Genomic DNA, 16,793 nt, shown 5'->3' on the forward strand with positions numbered 1-16,793 from the left:
GCGAAGCACGGCTCTTGCTAGGGTTCGTGTTAGCAACATCGTCAGGTTTGAGCCCCGTGAGCTCACCTACTAAAGTTAGGGTTACGCTGACATAGCCTCTCAAGGCTATCAGCTTAGGTAGGAAAAAAAAAAAAAAAAAAAAAAAAAAGCTGCAAATCTGTATTCAGCAGACGAGTCAGTAGAAGGTTTTATCGACGCAATAGAATCGTACAGAGACGCCGCCAATGTTCCCGATGACGTAGCCGTAAAAGGTATTTCCATGTTGCTGACACACACCGCCGCTACCTGGTGGCAGGGTATCAAGCATCAAGTTTCTACATGGGAAGACGTCATCTCAAATCTACGAAGTGCTTTTGGTGATCGCCGCCCACCCCACAGAATTTATGTCGACCTATTCGCAGACGGCCAGCAGCCTATGAAGAAAACCGACCTGTTTGTCGCTAGGGCTCGAGCACTCCTCGCGAAGCTACCTCGAGGCGACCTATGTGAAAAAGTGGAGCTCGATATGATATACGGATTACTGCATCATAAAATTCGTAAACGCCTTCGTAGAGAGGAAATCACCAGTTTCAATGTTCTCCTGCAAAAAGCACGAAGTATTGAGGATTCTACGAAAGAAGCGCATACTTCAAACGCCGTCGCCGAGACATCAAAGGGTGCCGCCGCCGCCGCCCGCGCTCGACTCGAGCCGCCGCGGCCTGCAACGCAGCGTGTACCTACGGCCGCTGTAGAAGTTTCCCCGCGCCAACGTTCGTCAGGCGATAACGCCGACGCCACTCCGACCGCCGAAAAACCCGAGAAACGTCGATACTGTGTTTATAGTAAAAGTTACGGTCATACGCGTGATCAGTGTCGTAAATTGTTATTAAAACAAACCGCGAATGACAGTAACGACAACGTAGTTAGTAAAGTAAATAATATTAAATGTTACGGTTGCGGGGCGAGCGGAGTCATACGTTCTAATTGTTCCAAATGTAGTTCAAATTTTAACGCGGTCGATTTTATTCAAATACCGCGAACGCGATCACGAAGTACAACGACCGCTGAGACATCAGAGGCCCTAGCACGAATAACTTGCGAAAATGTATTCGTAACGTTATCGAATTAAATTTGTATGAAATTTGTACAGCGCCCCTATCGTACGTAAAAGGAACTAATTTTGCTAGCACGAACAAATTTCGTATCGAAATCGTATCGTCACGTAAACGATACTTGAACCTTATAAACAATCAAACGCACGAACACTGTTTTGACGTACGGTAATGTAAATTTCGAAGGCTGGGTATCGAGTATTGTCGAAACTTTATTCACTTAAGATTTGTTGGTGAGAAAGGTTTCGTAACGTGTTTAAATATAATTTTATCCATGTTTTTATTTTTTAAGTAATTTTTTATAAATAATAGTGTTTTCTTATCACTTTAGTTAGTTCTTATATACAATTAATTTTAATAAATTGCTCAAAATGCAAAGACCACCGTTATACGAGCGTAGTCCTTTATATTATTTTGTTGCTGCAAGTTTACTTGAAAATGAAGAATATTCATCAAGAGAAGTTAGGTAAGTACCTACTTCAGTCAATCGTGTTATATTCTAATATTTTTTAAACATAAATTAATTGAGAATCAATTGGTTTTATTACTTATAGAGAAATTACACGCAGAGTTGCTCTGAGAAAGAAAAATAATCCTGTGGACATAAATGACGCGGAATTCAAAAATCGATACCGATTGAATAAAGAATCATTCAAGTTTCTTTGTAATCAACTTAAGCAAAAAACATCTTTAAAAGCAAGTTCCAGGATAAGTTTGGAACTTAAGGTAAGTTTGTTTTTATTATCTCAGTAGGTAGACGAGCATACGGCCCACATGATGGTAAGTGGTAACTCACTCGCTCGCTCGCTCATGTATGTTAGCAATGCTAAGGGCAGTGCCAAGTCTCTATTGTGAGAAAAGCTTAAATGTAACATAAAATTCAAACATTTCAGGTTCTTTGCGCACTATCTTTTTATGCCACTGGATCTTACCAACGCTTAGTGGGAATGGCTAAATATTTGGGCCAAACGACTGTAAGCAAATGTGTGAAGGAAGTAACAGATGCTCTTGTAACTCCTGCAATTTTAAATACTTTCATAAAATTTCCTTATGCCAGAGCTGATAGAGATGTAATAAAAAACAAGTAAGTGTGAACTATATAATTTTATTACAAACATCCATTTTTATATTATCACGATTTGGCGTAAACTTATGACTAAAAAGTAGTATTGTAATTTTTTTTTTTTTTATTGCTTAGATGGGTGGACGAGCTCACAGACCACCTGCTGTTAAGTGGTTACTGGAGCCCATAGACATCTACAACGTAAATGCGCCACCCACCTTGAGATATAAGTTCTAAGGTCTCAAGTATAGTTACAACGGCTGCCCCACCCTTCAAACCGAAACGCATTACTGCTTCACGGCAAATATAGGCGGGGCGGTGGTACCTACCCGTGCGGACTCACAAGAGGTCCTACCACCAGTACCAATTGTTTGTTTTTACCTTACAGATTTTTTGCAAAGTATGGTTTCCCAGGAGTTATAGGATGCATTGATGGATGTCATTTCCATATTTTCACACCCAAAAAAGAAGTCGAACATTTGTATTATAGTAGAAAGCATTTCCATTCATTAAATGTGCAAATGGTAAGCGCAGCTCCGCCGGCGTGTCCAAATGAAGTAAAATAGAAAATTAAACTGATGTAATGATTTTTCTTCAATTTTAGATTTGTGATAGTGATTGTCGTATTTTAAACGTAAATGCGAAATACGGAGGAGCCACCCACGACGCTTTTATTTGGGAAAATAGCGTGGTCAACAATTATATGCAGAGCTTACATCGAAATAACGAGCAAGTGTGGTTGTTAGGTAATATTTTATTAATAACCTTTACAAATATTCAGACTAAGTTTAATTTATTTTAACTAGGTTTTTTTTATTATTTCCAGGTGGTTCTGGTTATCCACAGCGACCCTGGTTAATGACACCAATTTTAGATGCTGTTGAGGGAACTCCAGCTTATAAATATACAGCAGTTCATGGAAGGACCAGGGTAGCTATTGAAAATACTTTTGGGCGACTAAAAAACCGATGGCGTTGTTTGTGTAAGGATCGCACATTACACTATGCTCCAGTAAAATGTGCAAAAATCATAACAGCATGCTGTGTATTGCACAACTTAGCCATTGAGTTCAACATACCTGAACCAGAACCAGCAGAGATTGAAAACCCCAATTTGGCTATGACAATATGTGAACATATTTTTCAAGAGAATACTACAGGGGATGGGTTAATTAGGGGTAGAGCTATAAGAAGTATTTTAGTGGATAAAATTAATAGACTTCATACATAATTTTACTTTTGTTTATTAATTTTGTAAAAATATAGTAATTGGTAATTATAATTAAGTAATTGGTAAAATAATATAAAATAAAATAATTAAGTAATTGGTAAAATAAAAGTAGTTGGTAAAAAAATATAGTAATTAAGCTTAACTTAAGACTTTCTCTCCATAAACCTCACAAAAGCTTCCATTGCCTCTTTCATAAATTCCAGCCATTGACCCTGCATCCGTAGCTCTTCATCTCTCTGTCTTACTCTTTCACGTACCTCAAATTCTCTAACTCTCAACCGATCTCTTTCTAATTCCTCATATACCCTATCACGCTCTGAAGCATACTCCCTTGCCTTTCGGTCTATATCTAAAAACATTTTTGTTAAATTGTTTTTTCTTTTTTTCTGTGGCAGAGGTTTCCACTCCTCTTCCTCGTTAATAACTGGAGGGGGAGCTTCAGTTGGTGGTGGTGGAGCCACTGTTGGTTGGCTGCTTGTGCTAGGAGTATTCCAATCTATAAATTATTCCAATATGTAATAAGCCAGTTTATACAATTAGTCTCATTTAGGTTCATAGATATCATAGCTGTGATATCCTTCTTATTTTATGTATAAAGATACAGTATTAAGAAACAATGAACTTCAATAAATCTAAAATTAAAAGGGCTACGCACCTATTTCCGGTTCCTTTAAAATAATTTGAGTATTTGGCCTCTCAGTTGAAATTTCTTCCTGAAATAAAAAAAATATTACTTACTACATGCAATATTTATTGCACAATTGAAATGTAAAGTATAGCTAACTTGTGGAAACCCAGCTTCTTTTATCTCCATGCCAGTAGCTGCCTGCACTCCAATTATCTGCATGACCCTTTGTTCTTGGTCAGTCAATAATAAATGGAGCGCTGGTCCGCCACCAGTGCCACTAGCAGCTCTATTAATTTTAGCACACTTTTTCTTGCAATTATTCTTATAATCACTCCACACCTTCATTAACAAACAAACGTTAAATTAGAATTTCTAAACAAGAAAGATTAATAACAAAGTTAGTAGATTCAGTCAAGTGCTTCAGCAGAAAAAAATAGCGTCCCTTGAGTTAACACTTGACATACCTTACGCCATTTGTCCTCACTCTTAGGATCTCCTGAAGAATCGCTATTTAGTGATCCCGTTAACTCTTTCCACTTCATCTGTATAAAATTGCGACCTCGTGGACCGCCTGATGGTTTTGATAAATCTCCATTTCTGGAATATAAATTGTATGGCACAATACATAAATATTGACTGAAACACTTCAGTTAATAAAACTTTTCTAATAAATTAGAACTTTATAAGTACTTACGCTTCCATAAATTCCACCATTGTTAAATACTGTGAGTGGCTAGTTCTCATATTTAAATAGGTAAATCTTGAAAAATAAGTACTAAATTAATAAAAACAATGAAACACTTTCGCTCTTCACAAGAACTAAAGCAAACATAAACAAACTTAGCCTTGGCCGATATCAAGTGGATTCGTTCGGAATCCGAATTTTTTTGTTTTGATATCCAAGACACTATTTTATTCCTTCGATTCTAATGTCATAGCATGTTCTTAAATATCTTTCGTCATATGTACTTCACTTTGTATGCACTAGTTAATTATTTTTTAATTAAATAAACCGTAAATTCAAAAGTTTAAAATAAAATGACAACTTGGTTAAGTTTCCGAACGAATCATTAATTCCATATGATAAACATTTCATTCCACAAGGACCGTCCCTACTTACGTTAGGATGACGTCACTAACGTATTCGAATCGAGCTTACGATAGTTGGCAAAATGTTGTTCGTGCTGCGGAGTAACGTTAACGTATCGAGGGCTCGATACGTTAACGTTACGAATTCGTAAAATTTTCGTGCTTGGGCTACAGCTGTTGGTAAGCCGTCCGCCCAGGTGAGTAATTTGGCAAGTTTACCTATGGTTTTTACTGGGGTTGTACCTGACTTATGTTTATCCAGTAGTGTTCATACTGAGCGCCCAAATTATGTTAATTCATCGCTACACACTGCTCAGCCAAGTTTGGTATCATGTAATAATGTAAGTACACCCCCCGTAAATAATAATCTTGCCCGTAAATGTAATGTAAACTCGTCCCGTAAACGTGTTGATAAACAAATTGTTTCAAATTTGCTGCGTTCCGACGATACGCCTTTGTTTACATACTTATCTCGTTCTGTTAAGCAGGGGGAGTGTTTTAACCGCACTCATGTACCTAGCGAATTGAAATCAGTATCTCCTAGGGAATTTTGTGTTAATCAGTGCGTCGTAAATAATAGACATAAATGGAAAACGAAACGTTCTCGTCAGTGTCCATCACGTGGTCCGTTACCAACTAGGGCGACCATGATTTTTTCAGGACAAAACCAGGAATTCGATAATAAAAGTAGGGTGACCAAAAATTTTTCAGGACAGAACCTGGAAAGTTGTGCACCGGTTAAAGGGACCACAAATTTTAATTGTGATAGTTTTGTCACCTTTTCGTCTGTAACTTCTTCACAAAATGGCAACGCGCGACGACCTATTTTAGGTATAAAGATTTTAGGAATCCGAGGTAGGGGTTTAATCGATACCGCAGCCAAGCGAACTGTTGCCGGTTCTTCACTCTACGCCTTACTGCAACAGCATAATTAGTCTTTTGTGTCTAGTTATATACGTGTTAAGCTTACCGATGGTTCAATTCAAACGCGACAAATGTTGTCAACGACACTTGATGTAAAATTATTACCGGGTAAAGTTATTCCCATGGAATTTGTCGTATTTCCGGACGCCCAGGATAATGACACATTATTGGGTGTAGACTTTTTAGTAGCAGCTGGTTTAGCCATCGACTTCCATACTTCGACATGGCGCTACCATGGTTCTGAACGAGTTTTTCCATTGGAGTTCGAGTACCCCAGTGACCTCACGCCTTGTTCTGCTGCTGATTTCTTAAGAGAAGACGAGGGAACTATGCTGTGTCCTCCAGAGCGTTAACCGCCTAGCTTCTCTTCTGCAGTGCAACGAGGATGTCTTCAGACCAGGGGGAGCCCCAATGCCTTACGCTGAACATCATCAGGATGATAGGAAGTAGCAAATCGACAAAATTCAGTTATCTGGTCCCAGTTACCAAGTACGTGATCTAGTCCTTCTCTCAACGCACTTGTTAAGTGATGCCGCCAAAGGTAGAACGAAGAAGTTCATGCCTAAGCGTGACGGACCCTACCAGATTAGCAATATCGTTAGTCCTACTACCTATGAGATTACTGATTTGAATTTGCAGGTTTTAGGGAAATTTCATGCTTCTCATTTGAAGCCATATCGTAATCAAACCGGTCAGGTCTCAGCTCCAGTACAGCCTCGACGCCTGCGTGGACGGCCCCGTCTTGTTGTTTCTGCCGAGCCACTAACGAGGCGTTCTAGTGACTCGGAGGGGGAGGATATAACGGAACGTAATTTCCGAACGTGCGATACCGCCCCCCGCCGCCGCCTTACCGCCCGCTGAGACAGAGCTCTCTGAGCGCGAAAACACACGCCCTCAGCGCGCGTGACGACAACCAGTAAAATATTGCGAGTCTTAGTTTAACTGTACGATTCTCAACTCATTTTGTATTTTATTTTAGTTATTGTGTCGCTTTTATATTAAAACCTCATACCAAATCAGTGTAAACATTATTTCTATATCATCTTCGCCAACAGCCCGGAACAACGAACTCACAAAAACTCACAAAAGTCCCGCCAGTCGGACTTGTAGTGTTAAAATATATATATATATATGTAGGATGGCGGAATAACGAGAAATGGATCTCACCTTATTTATTTTTTATTTTTTACACAAAGAAACAACAACATATCACTTTTACATCTTACCACCACCACACACACTAATCTTTTTTTTCTGACTACCTACTGACTTTGACAGCCCATCCACAAATTGGGGTTGTCAGATTTAAATAAAATGAAATTCTAAAAAATACTCCACATATATTTATATATTATTATCGACCAGAAGTGAGGTAGTTAACAAAAAGAAATAAATAACACAGAACTGGCCTAATTATATTTCACTGAATTAACAAAACTTCTAACAAAATGATTTCAATTTACTATTAACGAAAACTGTTAAAATTACACAAGTCTATAACATGTTTCAACAAGAACCGCACTCACGAACGCCACGCACAAAAAAGAGGCAAAGGCGCAGCGAGGGATCGTTTTTATAGTTTTAGCGCTGGCTCTCGGTCGGGGGTTGCCTGGATTCGGTAACACGGCCGTTCCTGATGGCGAGGCGTCCTCGACCGCTTCATCTCTCAGCAGAAGCATATCTCTTCCAGCTACGTCAGAGCTTGCATCAACAAGGTCACCCTCTGTAACGTAACAAAAAAAAATTACACCCAGACCTTAATGCTCTAAAACTTTCTAAAATTTAGAATCCCTACTACAGACGCAAGCGTGCACTCTTACATCTGCAGCGAGGACGAGCCAAAAATAAACATTTGAAGTGAGAAGAATGGATATCGCACAACTGTCCCAAACTGCGCAATTTGAAACACCTGCACGATTCCTTTACTGAGTTAGCCCGTACAGGAAACGTCTAAAACAGTAGCGCGCTGTTGTCTGCAATATTCACCGATACAGATACTTAACATTACAGACACAACACAGCTAAACAGTAGGGACGCAAAATCCGGCCGAATCCGCATCTAACCATACTGCTCAAAAAATAAACGGGAAGTAAAGCACCGTCGTGCCCACCTCAACCTCAAAAATGGGAAGTAAAGCACCGTCGTGCCCACCTCAACCTCAAAAATGGGAAGTAAAGCACCGAAGTGCCCACCTCGACCTTCACATATTAATTTCGAAGAAAAGGCTGCATGTCACCGGGGTCCACTCGTAAGGATGATGTGGAAGCAGGACAGCCGTCCCAGCTCCAGTCTGCTCCCACGATGCGAGGCTGCACCACGTGTGGCGGGCGTCCCGCTCGACCGTCCTGATAGATAATCCGTTGGGTAGTCCGCAGCAGCAGGCCGCAGACTAAGCGACATCGCCCTCTGCGTCACTGCCAGTCGTACAGCACCGTGCAGTCGGCAGCATGCGAGCAACACGTGCAGTATGCACGTCAGAAGTAGATGAGCGCGCGCAGCCAGCGGCACGCGAGCAGTGCGCGCAGCCAGCGGCACGCGAGCAGTGCGCGCAGCCAGCGGCACGCGAGCAGTGCGCGCAGCCAGCGGCACGCGAGCAGTGCGCGCAGCCAGCGGCACGCGAGCAGTACGCGCAGTATGCGCGCCAGAAGTAGATGAGCGCGCGCAGCCAGCGGTACACGAACAGTGTGCGCAGCCAGCGGTACGCGAGCAGTGCACGCAGCCAGCGGCACGCGAGCAGTGCGCGTAGCCAGCGGTACGCGAGCAGTGCGCGCAGTATGCGCGCCAGAAGTAGATGAGCGCGCGCAGCCAGCGGTACACGAACAGTGTGCGCAGCCAGCGGCACGCGAGCAGTGCGCGCAGCCAGCGGCACGCGAGCAGTGCGCGCAGCCAGCGGCACGCGAGCAGTGCGCGCAGCCAGCGGCACGCGAGCAGTGCGCGCAGCCAGCGGCACGCGAGCAGTGCGCGCAGCCAGCGGCACGCGAGCAGTGCGCGCAGCCAGCGGCACGCGAGCAGTGCGCGCAGCCAGCGGCACGCGAGCAGTACGCGCAGCCAGCGGTACGCGAGCAGTGGCGCAGTATGCGCGCCAGAAGTAGATGAGCGCGCGCAGCCAGCGGCACGCGAGCAGTGCGCGCAGTCTGCACAGCTCTGCGCTCTCCTGCTGGAGCATGGCGGCGCCGACTCACTAGTGACCTCACACGTCAGCGACAACGCCCTGCGTCTGTGAACAAATCAGACAGAAGGCGCCTCCATTGTCAAAGTTTAGATAGCACCTGCAATGCTCCAATAATCCTGTTCGTCACGCCGTCCATCTGCTGACCAGCACTGCTACACACACCCGCCGATTTGCATGACGCTGTTCCAGGGTACTCAGGTGCACATGCGTCACCCCCTTCGACGGAAACCGTTGCTGCTGGTGGCAAAAATAACTGCGCGTGGCGTTCGGTACAAGAGTGCGACGGCGTATTGCGATTAGACGGTACCGGTAAAGTGGTCATTCATCTCACGATCTCACGAGTATATGTTCCAAAGAACGGTTCCACGGAACTATGCCGAGAGACATCCCGCGGCGTAGGTGTCTTGCCCTTCCTACACACAGCACGATCGCGACGATGATTAATGCAACACACTCCAAAATCGAGAATTCGAGCGGTCATGACAGCGTCGATGAGAATGATTACGCTTATATTTTCTAGATCGACGGCCTGTCATCGTTTCAAAAGCACGTGGTTTTATCCCACTTCTGATATTATCGACCAGAAGTGAGGTAGTTAACAAAAAGAAATAAATAACACAGAACTGGCCTAATTATATTTCACTGAATTAACAAAACTTCTAACAAAATGATTTCAATTTACTATTAACGAAAACTGTTAAAATTACACAAGTCTATAACATGTTTCAACAAGAACCGCACTCACGAACGCCACGCACAAAAAAGAGGCAAAGGCGCAGCGAGGGATCGTTTTTATAGTTTTAGCGCTGGCTCTCGGTCGGGGGTTGCCTGAATTCGGTAACAATATATATATACCTAGTCAGGTCATAAATTCTGTCACATGTTTAATGTAAAATAATTGAAACAAGTTTATTCATTATGTAACCATTCATATACCAAAATGAACTTAACAAAACATAGATTCTTATGACACTAAAGTTTATTCAAAATGACCCCCGTGATTTTGAATACAGGCCTTCAATCTGCGCGGCCAGTCGTCTATCGCAGCACGAACGAGGTCCATGTCAATATCGGCGGCTGCCTTAATCAAGAATGTCTTGAGTGACTCCAAATTGGGATGAGGCTTTGAGCACGCCTTTTCCTCCAAGTGTTGCCATATCTTGTAATCTAACGGATTCAAATCTGGACTGGAGGAGGGCCAGTCTTCGTGCCGGATGAAGTCGATTTCACGCGCGGCCAGCCAGTCTTGTGTGCTCTTCGCTCTATGAGCTGGCGCCGAATCTTGTTGGAATACCCAGTGCCTGTTATTGAACATGGTATGAGAAACAGGTTCCACAAGGTTCGTCGGGACTGTATTTTGATACACAACTGCATTCGTTTTTACACATTTCTCACAAAAATGTACCTCTGTTAAGCCCCAATAAGAAACTTCCAACCATACCATGAGCGAGGATGGAAAATGACCTCGTTGGACACGCGGAATACGGTTGCTCGCTTCTTTAGTATTTTCAGGGAAAACGTGGGAGTGTGTTCAAAAGTCAGCGGAAAATAGTTTGGTAAAGGTAGCGTCATGGTTAAATACCAATTTACTCAGCCTTAATACTGAAAAAACCAACTATATTTGCTTTTCTATATATGACAGTACTCAGCCAAAAGACGATTTTGAAATAAAAATTCATGAATGTTTAACACGCCACCGAGGCTGTTTATGCGCTAAAATTAATAAAGTACAACAAACAAAATACTTAGGAATAATATTGGATCAGAGACTATCTTGGCATGTGCATTCAGAACTAATAATGAATCGAACAAGAAAATTGATATGGATCTTCAAAACACTGCGTCATATAACCACAAAGAAACTGTTAAATGAAATTTATATAACTTTAGCACAATCAGTCTTAGGATATTGCTTGTCAGTTTGGGGAGGAGCCACTAAAATAAAATTTTTAGAACTAGAAAGAGCCCAACGGTCTTTGATTAAAGTGATGTTTTTCAAACCTTATCGTTTTCCAACGGAACAACTATACATTACATCTGGGCTATTAACCGTAAGAAAACTATATATTCTTCAACTAGTTCTAAGGATACACAAAAAAATGTGCTATGACCCTGAGATAGCAAATAATAAAAATCGTAGAAAGAAAGATGTAACGCCTCTTGTTACAGTCAAAACCACATTTGCTAAAAGACAGTTTGTCAAACAATCATCACACATATACAATAAACTTAACAAAGAACTAAGTATATATCCGATGACATCCTTTAACTGTAAAAAATCTGTTATTGAATGGTTGAAAATCAAAAGTTATAAGGATGTTGAAAACATTGTTCAAGCAATGATGTTATAATAAACACACACACCCACGCGCATGCACGCGCGCACGCACTCTCTCTCACACACACACACACACACACACACACACACACACACACACACACACACACACACACACACACACATTATTTCAATTAGTATTAATTTATTTATATTATAAAATTTGTTTTGTTGCTTATTCTTATAAAATATTATGTAAATGGCTATAGAAGAGCGGTATTTCCTAAACAAGCAAGTATTTTGCTTAAAAGGAGTTTCCAAACCCTGTATGTTTAATTTATAAGTTGAAGCAATAAATATTTTTTCATTTTCATTTTTCATTTTCATTTTTACTACTGTGTGCGTACACCTTATCATTTTGTTTGTTGTAGCTCTCTTCTACGGTAAAAATTTTTTCATCCGAAAAAAGAATTTCCCGATATTTTTTCCCGCGTACCGCTTCAACAAAGCGCGGCATCTCTTCAGTCTCAGGTCCATTAGACGAGCATTCAAACGATGTCCTGTTTTTCTTCGATATGCCCGAAGCCCTAAGTCTTCATTTAACACCCTTTTCACCGTGGTTCTGCTTAACCCCATCTGAAGGGCCAACAGTTTCTGCTTACGTTTGGGATTTCTTTGAATTCGCGCCTTCACAGCTTTTATCACTGCTGGAGTCCTAACAGACCGAGGGCGACCACTTCTTGACCTGTCATCTACACTAGAGTCTTCATTGTATCGTTTGATGGTACGATAAAGGAATCTTTTGGTTATATTAAAATTTTTCAGTATGTTAAAAATTGAAATGGCGCGTAACCGCAACGATGCAACGCAATAACTGCAACACGGTCTTCTTTAAGCGTCCACTCCATATTAAAAAATGAGTAAAATTCTAAAAAGTATACATTTTTATTTTCATGAACAATTCGAAATTCGAATTCAATAAACTTTTTTGTGGCCAGCATTCTAAAAGAAAAGTTTTTACTGTGTGACAATACTTATGACCTGACTAGTTATATATATATATATAATTACGTTTAGACGTAACAAAGTACTGACGAAAAAATCGAATCTTTATCTAAAGAAAATTCAAAAAATTAACGCCTGAAAGAAGTGTTGTACGACGACGACGGGGAGTGCGTGTTATTTCAAGTGATTCTTCCGAAGTAAATAAAGGTTAGTTTTACTATTTTCTTTTTTTAAATTTACCTCTGTTTAGCCAATTATGGGGATTGACTGCGAGTCAATCATCATAACATAACCACATAACTTGTTTTCTCCATAAGGAGTTGACATTAAATAATAACGTTGTATAAGTCCTATTGGGGTTGACTGCGAGTTTTCAACGATAAGCGATGAGAACGTCTAATTAACACTTGTAACGTGCGGAACCGAAGTATAATAAAAAAAAATCCTTGCACGCTAAGCGGAACCCTAAAGTGTCGAACAACGCCGCGCGACCGACGCCTGCGCAGGATTCGTAAAAATACAGATAGTGAGGTTCGAAAAATTGAATAACGCGCACGCGCCGGCCGCTGCACAAAACTATTAATTTAAAAATCATCTTACCTTGTTGTACCTATAAGAGTTGTAACTGTTGGCAATCACTGGGTTGATAAAAAATAAATAACTTGAACTTGAATTAAAAAAATGCCTCACGTCATGCCAAGAAAAAAACTTTACATACAAGAACAGACGAAGTGACAAGACAAGAAAAAGTATAGCCAATATAATTGGTACAAAATCAGTACTGGCAACATAATAAATATGGGTGCGTTCTCATATTCCAACAGTAACGATAAAATATATGAATAACATTAAACACTAGTGTTAATTCTTGGCTTAATCAACCCTAAGACCTATGTCGCAGTGCACAGCAACCGCCGAGGTCTACCAACCGCCTTCGGGCGAAAGGGAGTCTTCATGGAACGATGCTGCGGGTGCCTCCCCCGAGGCAGAAACACCACGTGGTAATGAGGCAGCATCGCCTTATAATAATGCAAAACTCATGGCAGAAATTCCTATTTCTATGCCAGAGCATCCACCGCCAATGCCAGCTGCCGAGCCAAATGAGGCCGGACAGTCCTTAGAGGCCTTATCGTCTGAATTGGAGTTAGACCCTGATTTATTGGAGGCTCTTGGTGAATCCACAGATGCAGCTCCTGAATTTGGACCTAAAATTCATGATAGTTTGGCAAAGCTATGGCTCCCTTTACTGACAATAGGCATGACTAAAGAGAATAAAGATAAGAGTTTGAAACAATACCTGATACCAGATAATTGCCGGTTGTTACAAGCCCCAAAAATAAATGGAGAAATTTTCTCGGCTATTCCAGAAGTAGTCCGTAACAGAGACAAAAGACTTTCATTTCATCAACAACAATCGGTTGTGGAATTACGGCCATAAATAGAGCATTGGATTTGCTTTTAAGGGGGGACAATAAAAAGGAAGTCATCCAACATCTCAGCAATGGCTATCGTATATTGTCTGACCTGCATGCAGCATCCACTCAAACTCGTATAAAACTTTACTCTACGTATAAAACGTTACTCCGAGTCTTGACAAGAATTTCCATCACGTGATCCAGGATACAGAAAGGGACGAAACCTTGTTTGGTAATAAACTTTCTGAGAAAATTAAGGCAGCAAAAGCAATAGAAAAACAAGGTCTACAAATTATAAAGACGAATATTTCAAAGGCTTTTGATTCGTAACAGTCGCCGGAAGTCGTCCATACAGTTCGGGAAACTGGACAGTCCTTCCTCGTCGCGGGCGAGGAGTGTCGAAACGAGGTAGTGGCAGCTGTCGCCCGTACCCGTACCAGAGCACAGCGACGCCGCCGCGCCCTCCCGCACAACTAGCAGCGACCGCGAGCAAGCCGCGTGCGCCGACCACATAATAACTCAGATACACGCCGGCAGAATTCATTACTTTTATAATTGTTGGCTAGGTATTACTTCAATAAGGAAGTGTTAGACTGGGTACTTAACGGTGTTTCTATACCATTTTGTGAGAAACCCATTCAACAATTGGTTCTTCGTTGTTTCTTTTCACGATCGGAGAAACTTGAAACTTGATATGACTGTTGTTATGAATAAATTATTGGAGCTAGAGGCTATTATTGAATGTTCTCCGAGCAAGAGCCAATTTATATCAAAGATATCTGGCACCGAAACCAAACGGAGGTAAAAAGTACGCGTCACTTAAAAAGAACGCTGGCGGTCAATCTGCGCACTAGGCTATTTATCGATGTATTTGGTGGTATGAGGTGCGGCGTGGGGAGGGTGGGTCACCTGCCGCATGCTTGCCGGTTTGCTATTGGTTCGTCAGTCGACATTTTGCTTCCCGCGCTGGGTTCACGTTACGTTCGTTCTCAAAATACTATCGCGCACAAAAGTTTTAATTACAAAATGGTTTTACAAAAAAAAGTGAGAAAAATGATTTATGACGTATATTGTTTTATGAAGAGAGAGGCTGATAATAATGCAGTTGATAATTTGAAACAATGCATGAAACGGACCGCAGAGGCAACAAAATATTCCAAGTCTACAGTGAAACGAATTGTAAAAGGTTCAAAACATTCAGAATTTCTTACTATCTTCCGAACTCCAGTCAAAAATAAAAGAGTTAAACAATCACCTATAACAGACATTGACAGCTTTGACCAGGGTGTTATAAGAAGAATCATCCACAATTTGCACGTCAGTGTAAAAGAATTACCTACCATAGGCAAATTGCGAAGGAAATTACAGAATGACCTACATTTCCAAGGATCTGCAGCAAGTCTCAGGCGAATAATAAAAAAAAAAAGGTTTTAAATGGAAAAAATCAGAAAGCAATAGAAAAATTTTAATTGAACAGTTACAAATTCGATTTCAAAGAATTGAATATCTGAGAAAGATTCATATACACTGATGAATCATACGTCGATAGTTCCCATGGGTCTCGCCATTCTTGGACAGACGATCCCACCACAGGCATTAAAAACCCTCTATCCAAAGGTAGCCGCTTGGTCATAGTGCACGCGGGTGGTGAATCAGGGTTTTGTGCCAAATGCCTTGCTGACGTTCAAAGCCGGTACAAAAAGCGGCGACTACCACGACAACATGAATACTGAGAATTACGAGCGGTGGCTCCGTACTGAACTGCTGCCGAATTTACCTCCTAATTCAGTCGTGGTAGTCGACAATCCATCGTACCATAACAAATAACACGATGCTGCATCAACGTCCAATACAAAGAAAGGAGACATGCAAACCTGGCTCCGTGAAAAAGGAATTGAAATTTAAGAATCCATGCTAAAGCCGCAGTTGTACAACGTAATTAAAAAAAACAAAGACAAATTTAAGAAATTTAATTTGGATGCCATATTAAACGAAGCAGGCCATTCTGTACTTCGTTTGCTGCCATATCACCCGGACCTCAATCCTAAGAAATGGCCTGGTCCCAAATAAAGGGGTATGTCGCCAGAAAAAATGTAACTTGGAACCTTACGCGAATAACTGACCTGGTTAATGAAAAAGTAGACTTAATGGGAGCCACAGAATGGGGGAAATTATGCACCAAGGTAAAGGAACAAATTTTGTTAATTGTCCACTCTGTGCATTAGTAACACTATTTATCATAAGTACTTTTTTTTTTCAATATTAGTTACATTAAAAAAATTACTAAATTAACAGTTATCTTATTAATTCTCTTAGGATTATAATAATGCAACATAATTAAATATGTATAACATATTATTAAGCATAACCTTTTTCTAAAACAATATTTAAACTAAATTCAACTTGCTACAAAAATAATTATGTTTTTGAATAGGTAAAGATTTTGTAAATATATCAGAGATATTTTCATTTGTAGGCACATATGAGATTGACACTATTTTCTTATAAATTAAATCTTTAATGGAGTGATATTTTATTTCAATATGCTTAGAAGCTTTAGTATTTATCTGATTTTGTATCAATTTCATTGTACTCTGATTGTTAATCAATAAATGAGCTGAAATGATACTACTTAATATGTCAGAAAGTATTCCTTTGATGTGAATAAGTTCACTCATTGAGTGTGCTCCAGCCTAGAGTAATATCCATATTTTTCCTTTTCCATATAAACATAAATAAATTGTACAAACCCTTTCTGAGTGACAAAATTATGAAATCTTTGGTTTCAGCATTTAGGTGCTTCTTTTAATCCATACAAAGCCCTTTTAAGTTTTAAAACTTTTTCTTCACTAATTTCCATTCCTTTGGGTCATTTTATATAGACATTATCGTTTAAT

General features: G+C 40.6%; 2 protein-coding genes and 1 pseudogene across 2 annotated transcripts; 2 read left to right on the plus strand and 1 right to left on the minus strand.

Moving 5' to 3' along the window:
• Positions 1-3,527: 3,527 nt before the first annotated feature.
• LOC114251671 (uncharacterized) lies at positions 3,528-7,137 on the minus strand. Its single transcript, XM_089739826.1, has 5 exons — positions 4,707-7,137; positions 4,477-4,609; positions 4,169-4,351; positions 4,040-4,097; positions 3,528-3,880 (listed from the first exon to the last, which is right to left on the minus strand). Exons 1-5 carry the CDS (start codon positions 4,754-4,756, stop codon positions 3,528-3,530), a joined length of 777 nt encoding a protein of 258 aa, XP_089595952.1. The 5' UTR covers positions 4,757-7,137.
• Positions 7,138-13,373: 6,236 nt separating this feature from the next.
• LOC149499531 (uncharacterized) lies at positions 13,374-14,724 on the plus strand. Its single transcript, XM_089739718.1, has 2 exons — positions 13,374-13,912; positions 14,070-14,724. The coding sequence occupies exons 1-2, from the start codon at positions 13,374-13,376 to the stop codon at positions 14,224-14,226; spliced, it is 696 nt and encodes a 231-aa protein (XP_089595844.1). The 3' UTR covers positions 14,227-14,724.
• Positions 14,725-14,922: 198 nt separating this feature from the next.
• LOC149499532 (uncharacterized) lies at positions 14,923-16,543 on the plus strand (annotated as a pseudogene).
• The last annotated feature ends 250 nt before the right edge of the window (positions 16,544-16,793 follow it).

The sequence above is a fragment of the Bombyx mandarina genome, chromosome A1 (assembly GCF_030267445.1).
Source record: "Bombyx mandarina strain Sakado chromosome A1, ASM3026744v2".
NCBI lineage: Eukaryota > Metazoa > Arthropoda > Insecta > Lepidoptera > Bombycidae > Bombyx > Bombyx mandarina.

Coding starts and splice junctions, on each gene's coding strand:
- LOC114251671 (XM_089739826.1), bottom strand. CDS start 4,756: ATGAGAACTAGCCACTCACAGTATTTAACAATGGTGGAATTTATGGAA. Junction 4,352..4,476: donor GTGAGGACAAATGGCGTAAG/GTATGTCAAGTG, acceptor TTGTTAATGAAG/GTGTGGAGTGATTATAAGAA. Junction 4,098..4,168: donor AAGAAGCTGGGTTTCCACAA/GTTAGCTATACT, acceptor TTTTTATTTCAG/GAAGAAATTTCAACTGAGAG.
- LOC149499531 (XM_089739718.1), top strand. CDS start 13,374: ATGTCGCAGTGCACAGCAACCGCCGAGGTCTACCAACCGCCTTCGGGC. Junction 13,913..14,069: donor CAATCGGTTGTGGAATTACG/GCCATAAATAGA, acceptor CGTTACTCCGAG/TCTTGACAAGAATTTCCATC.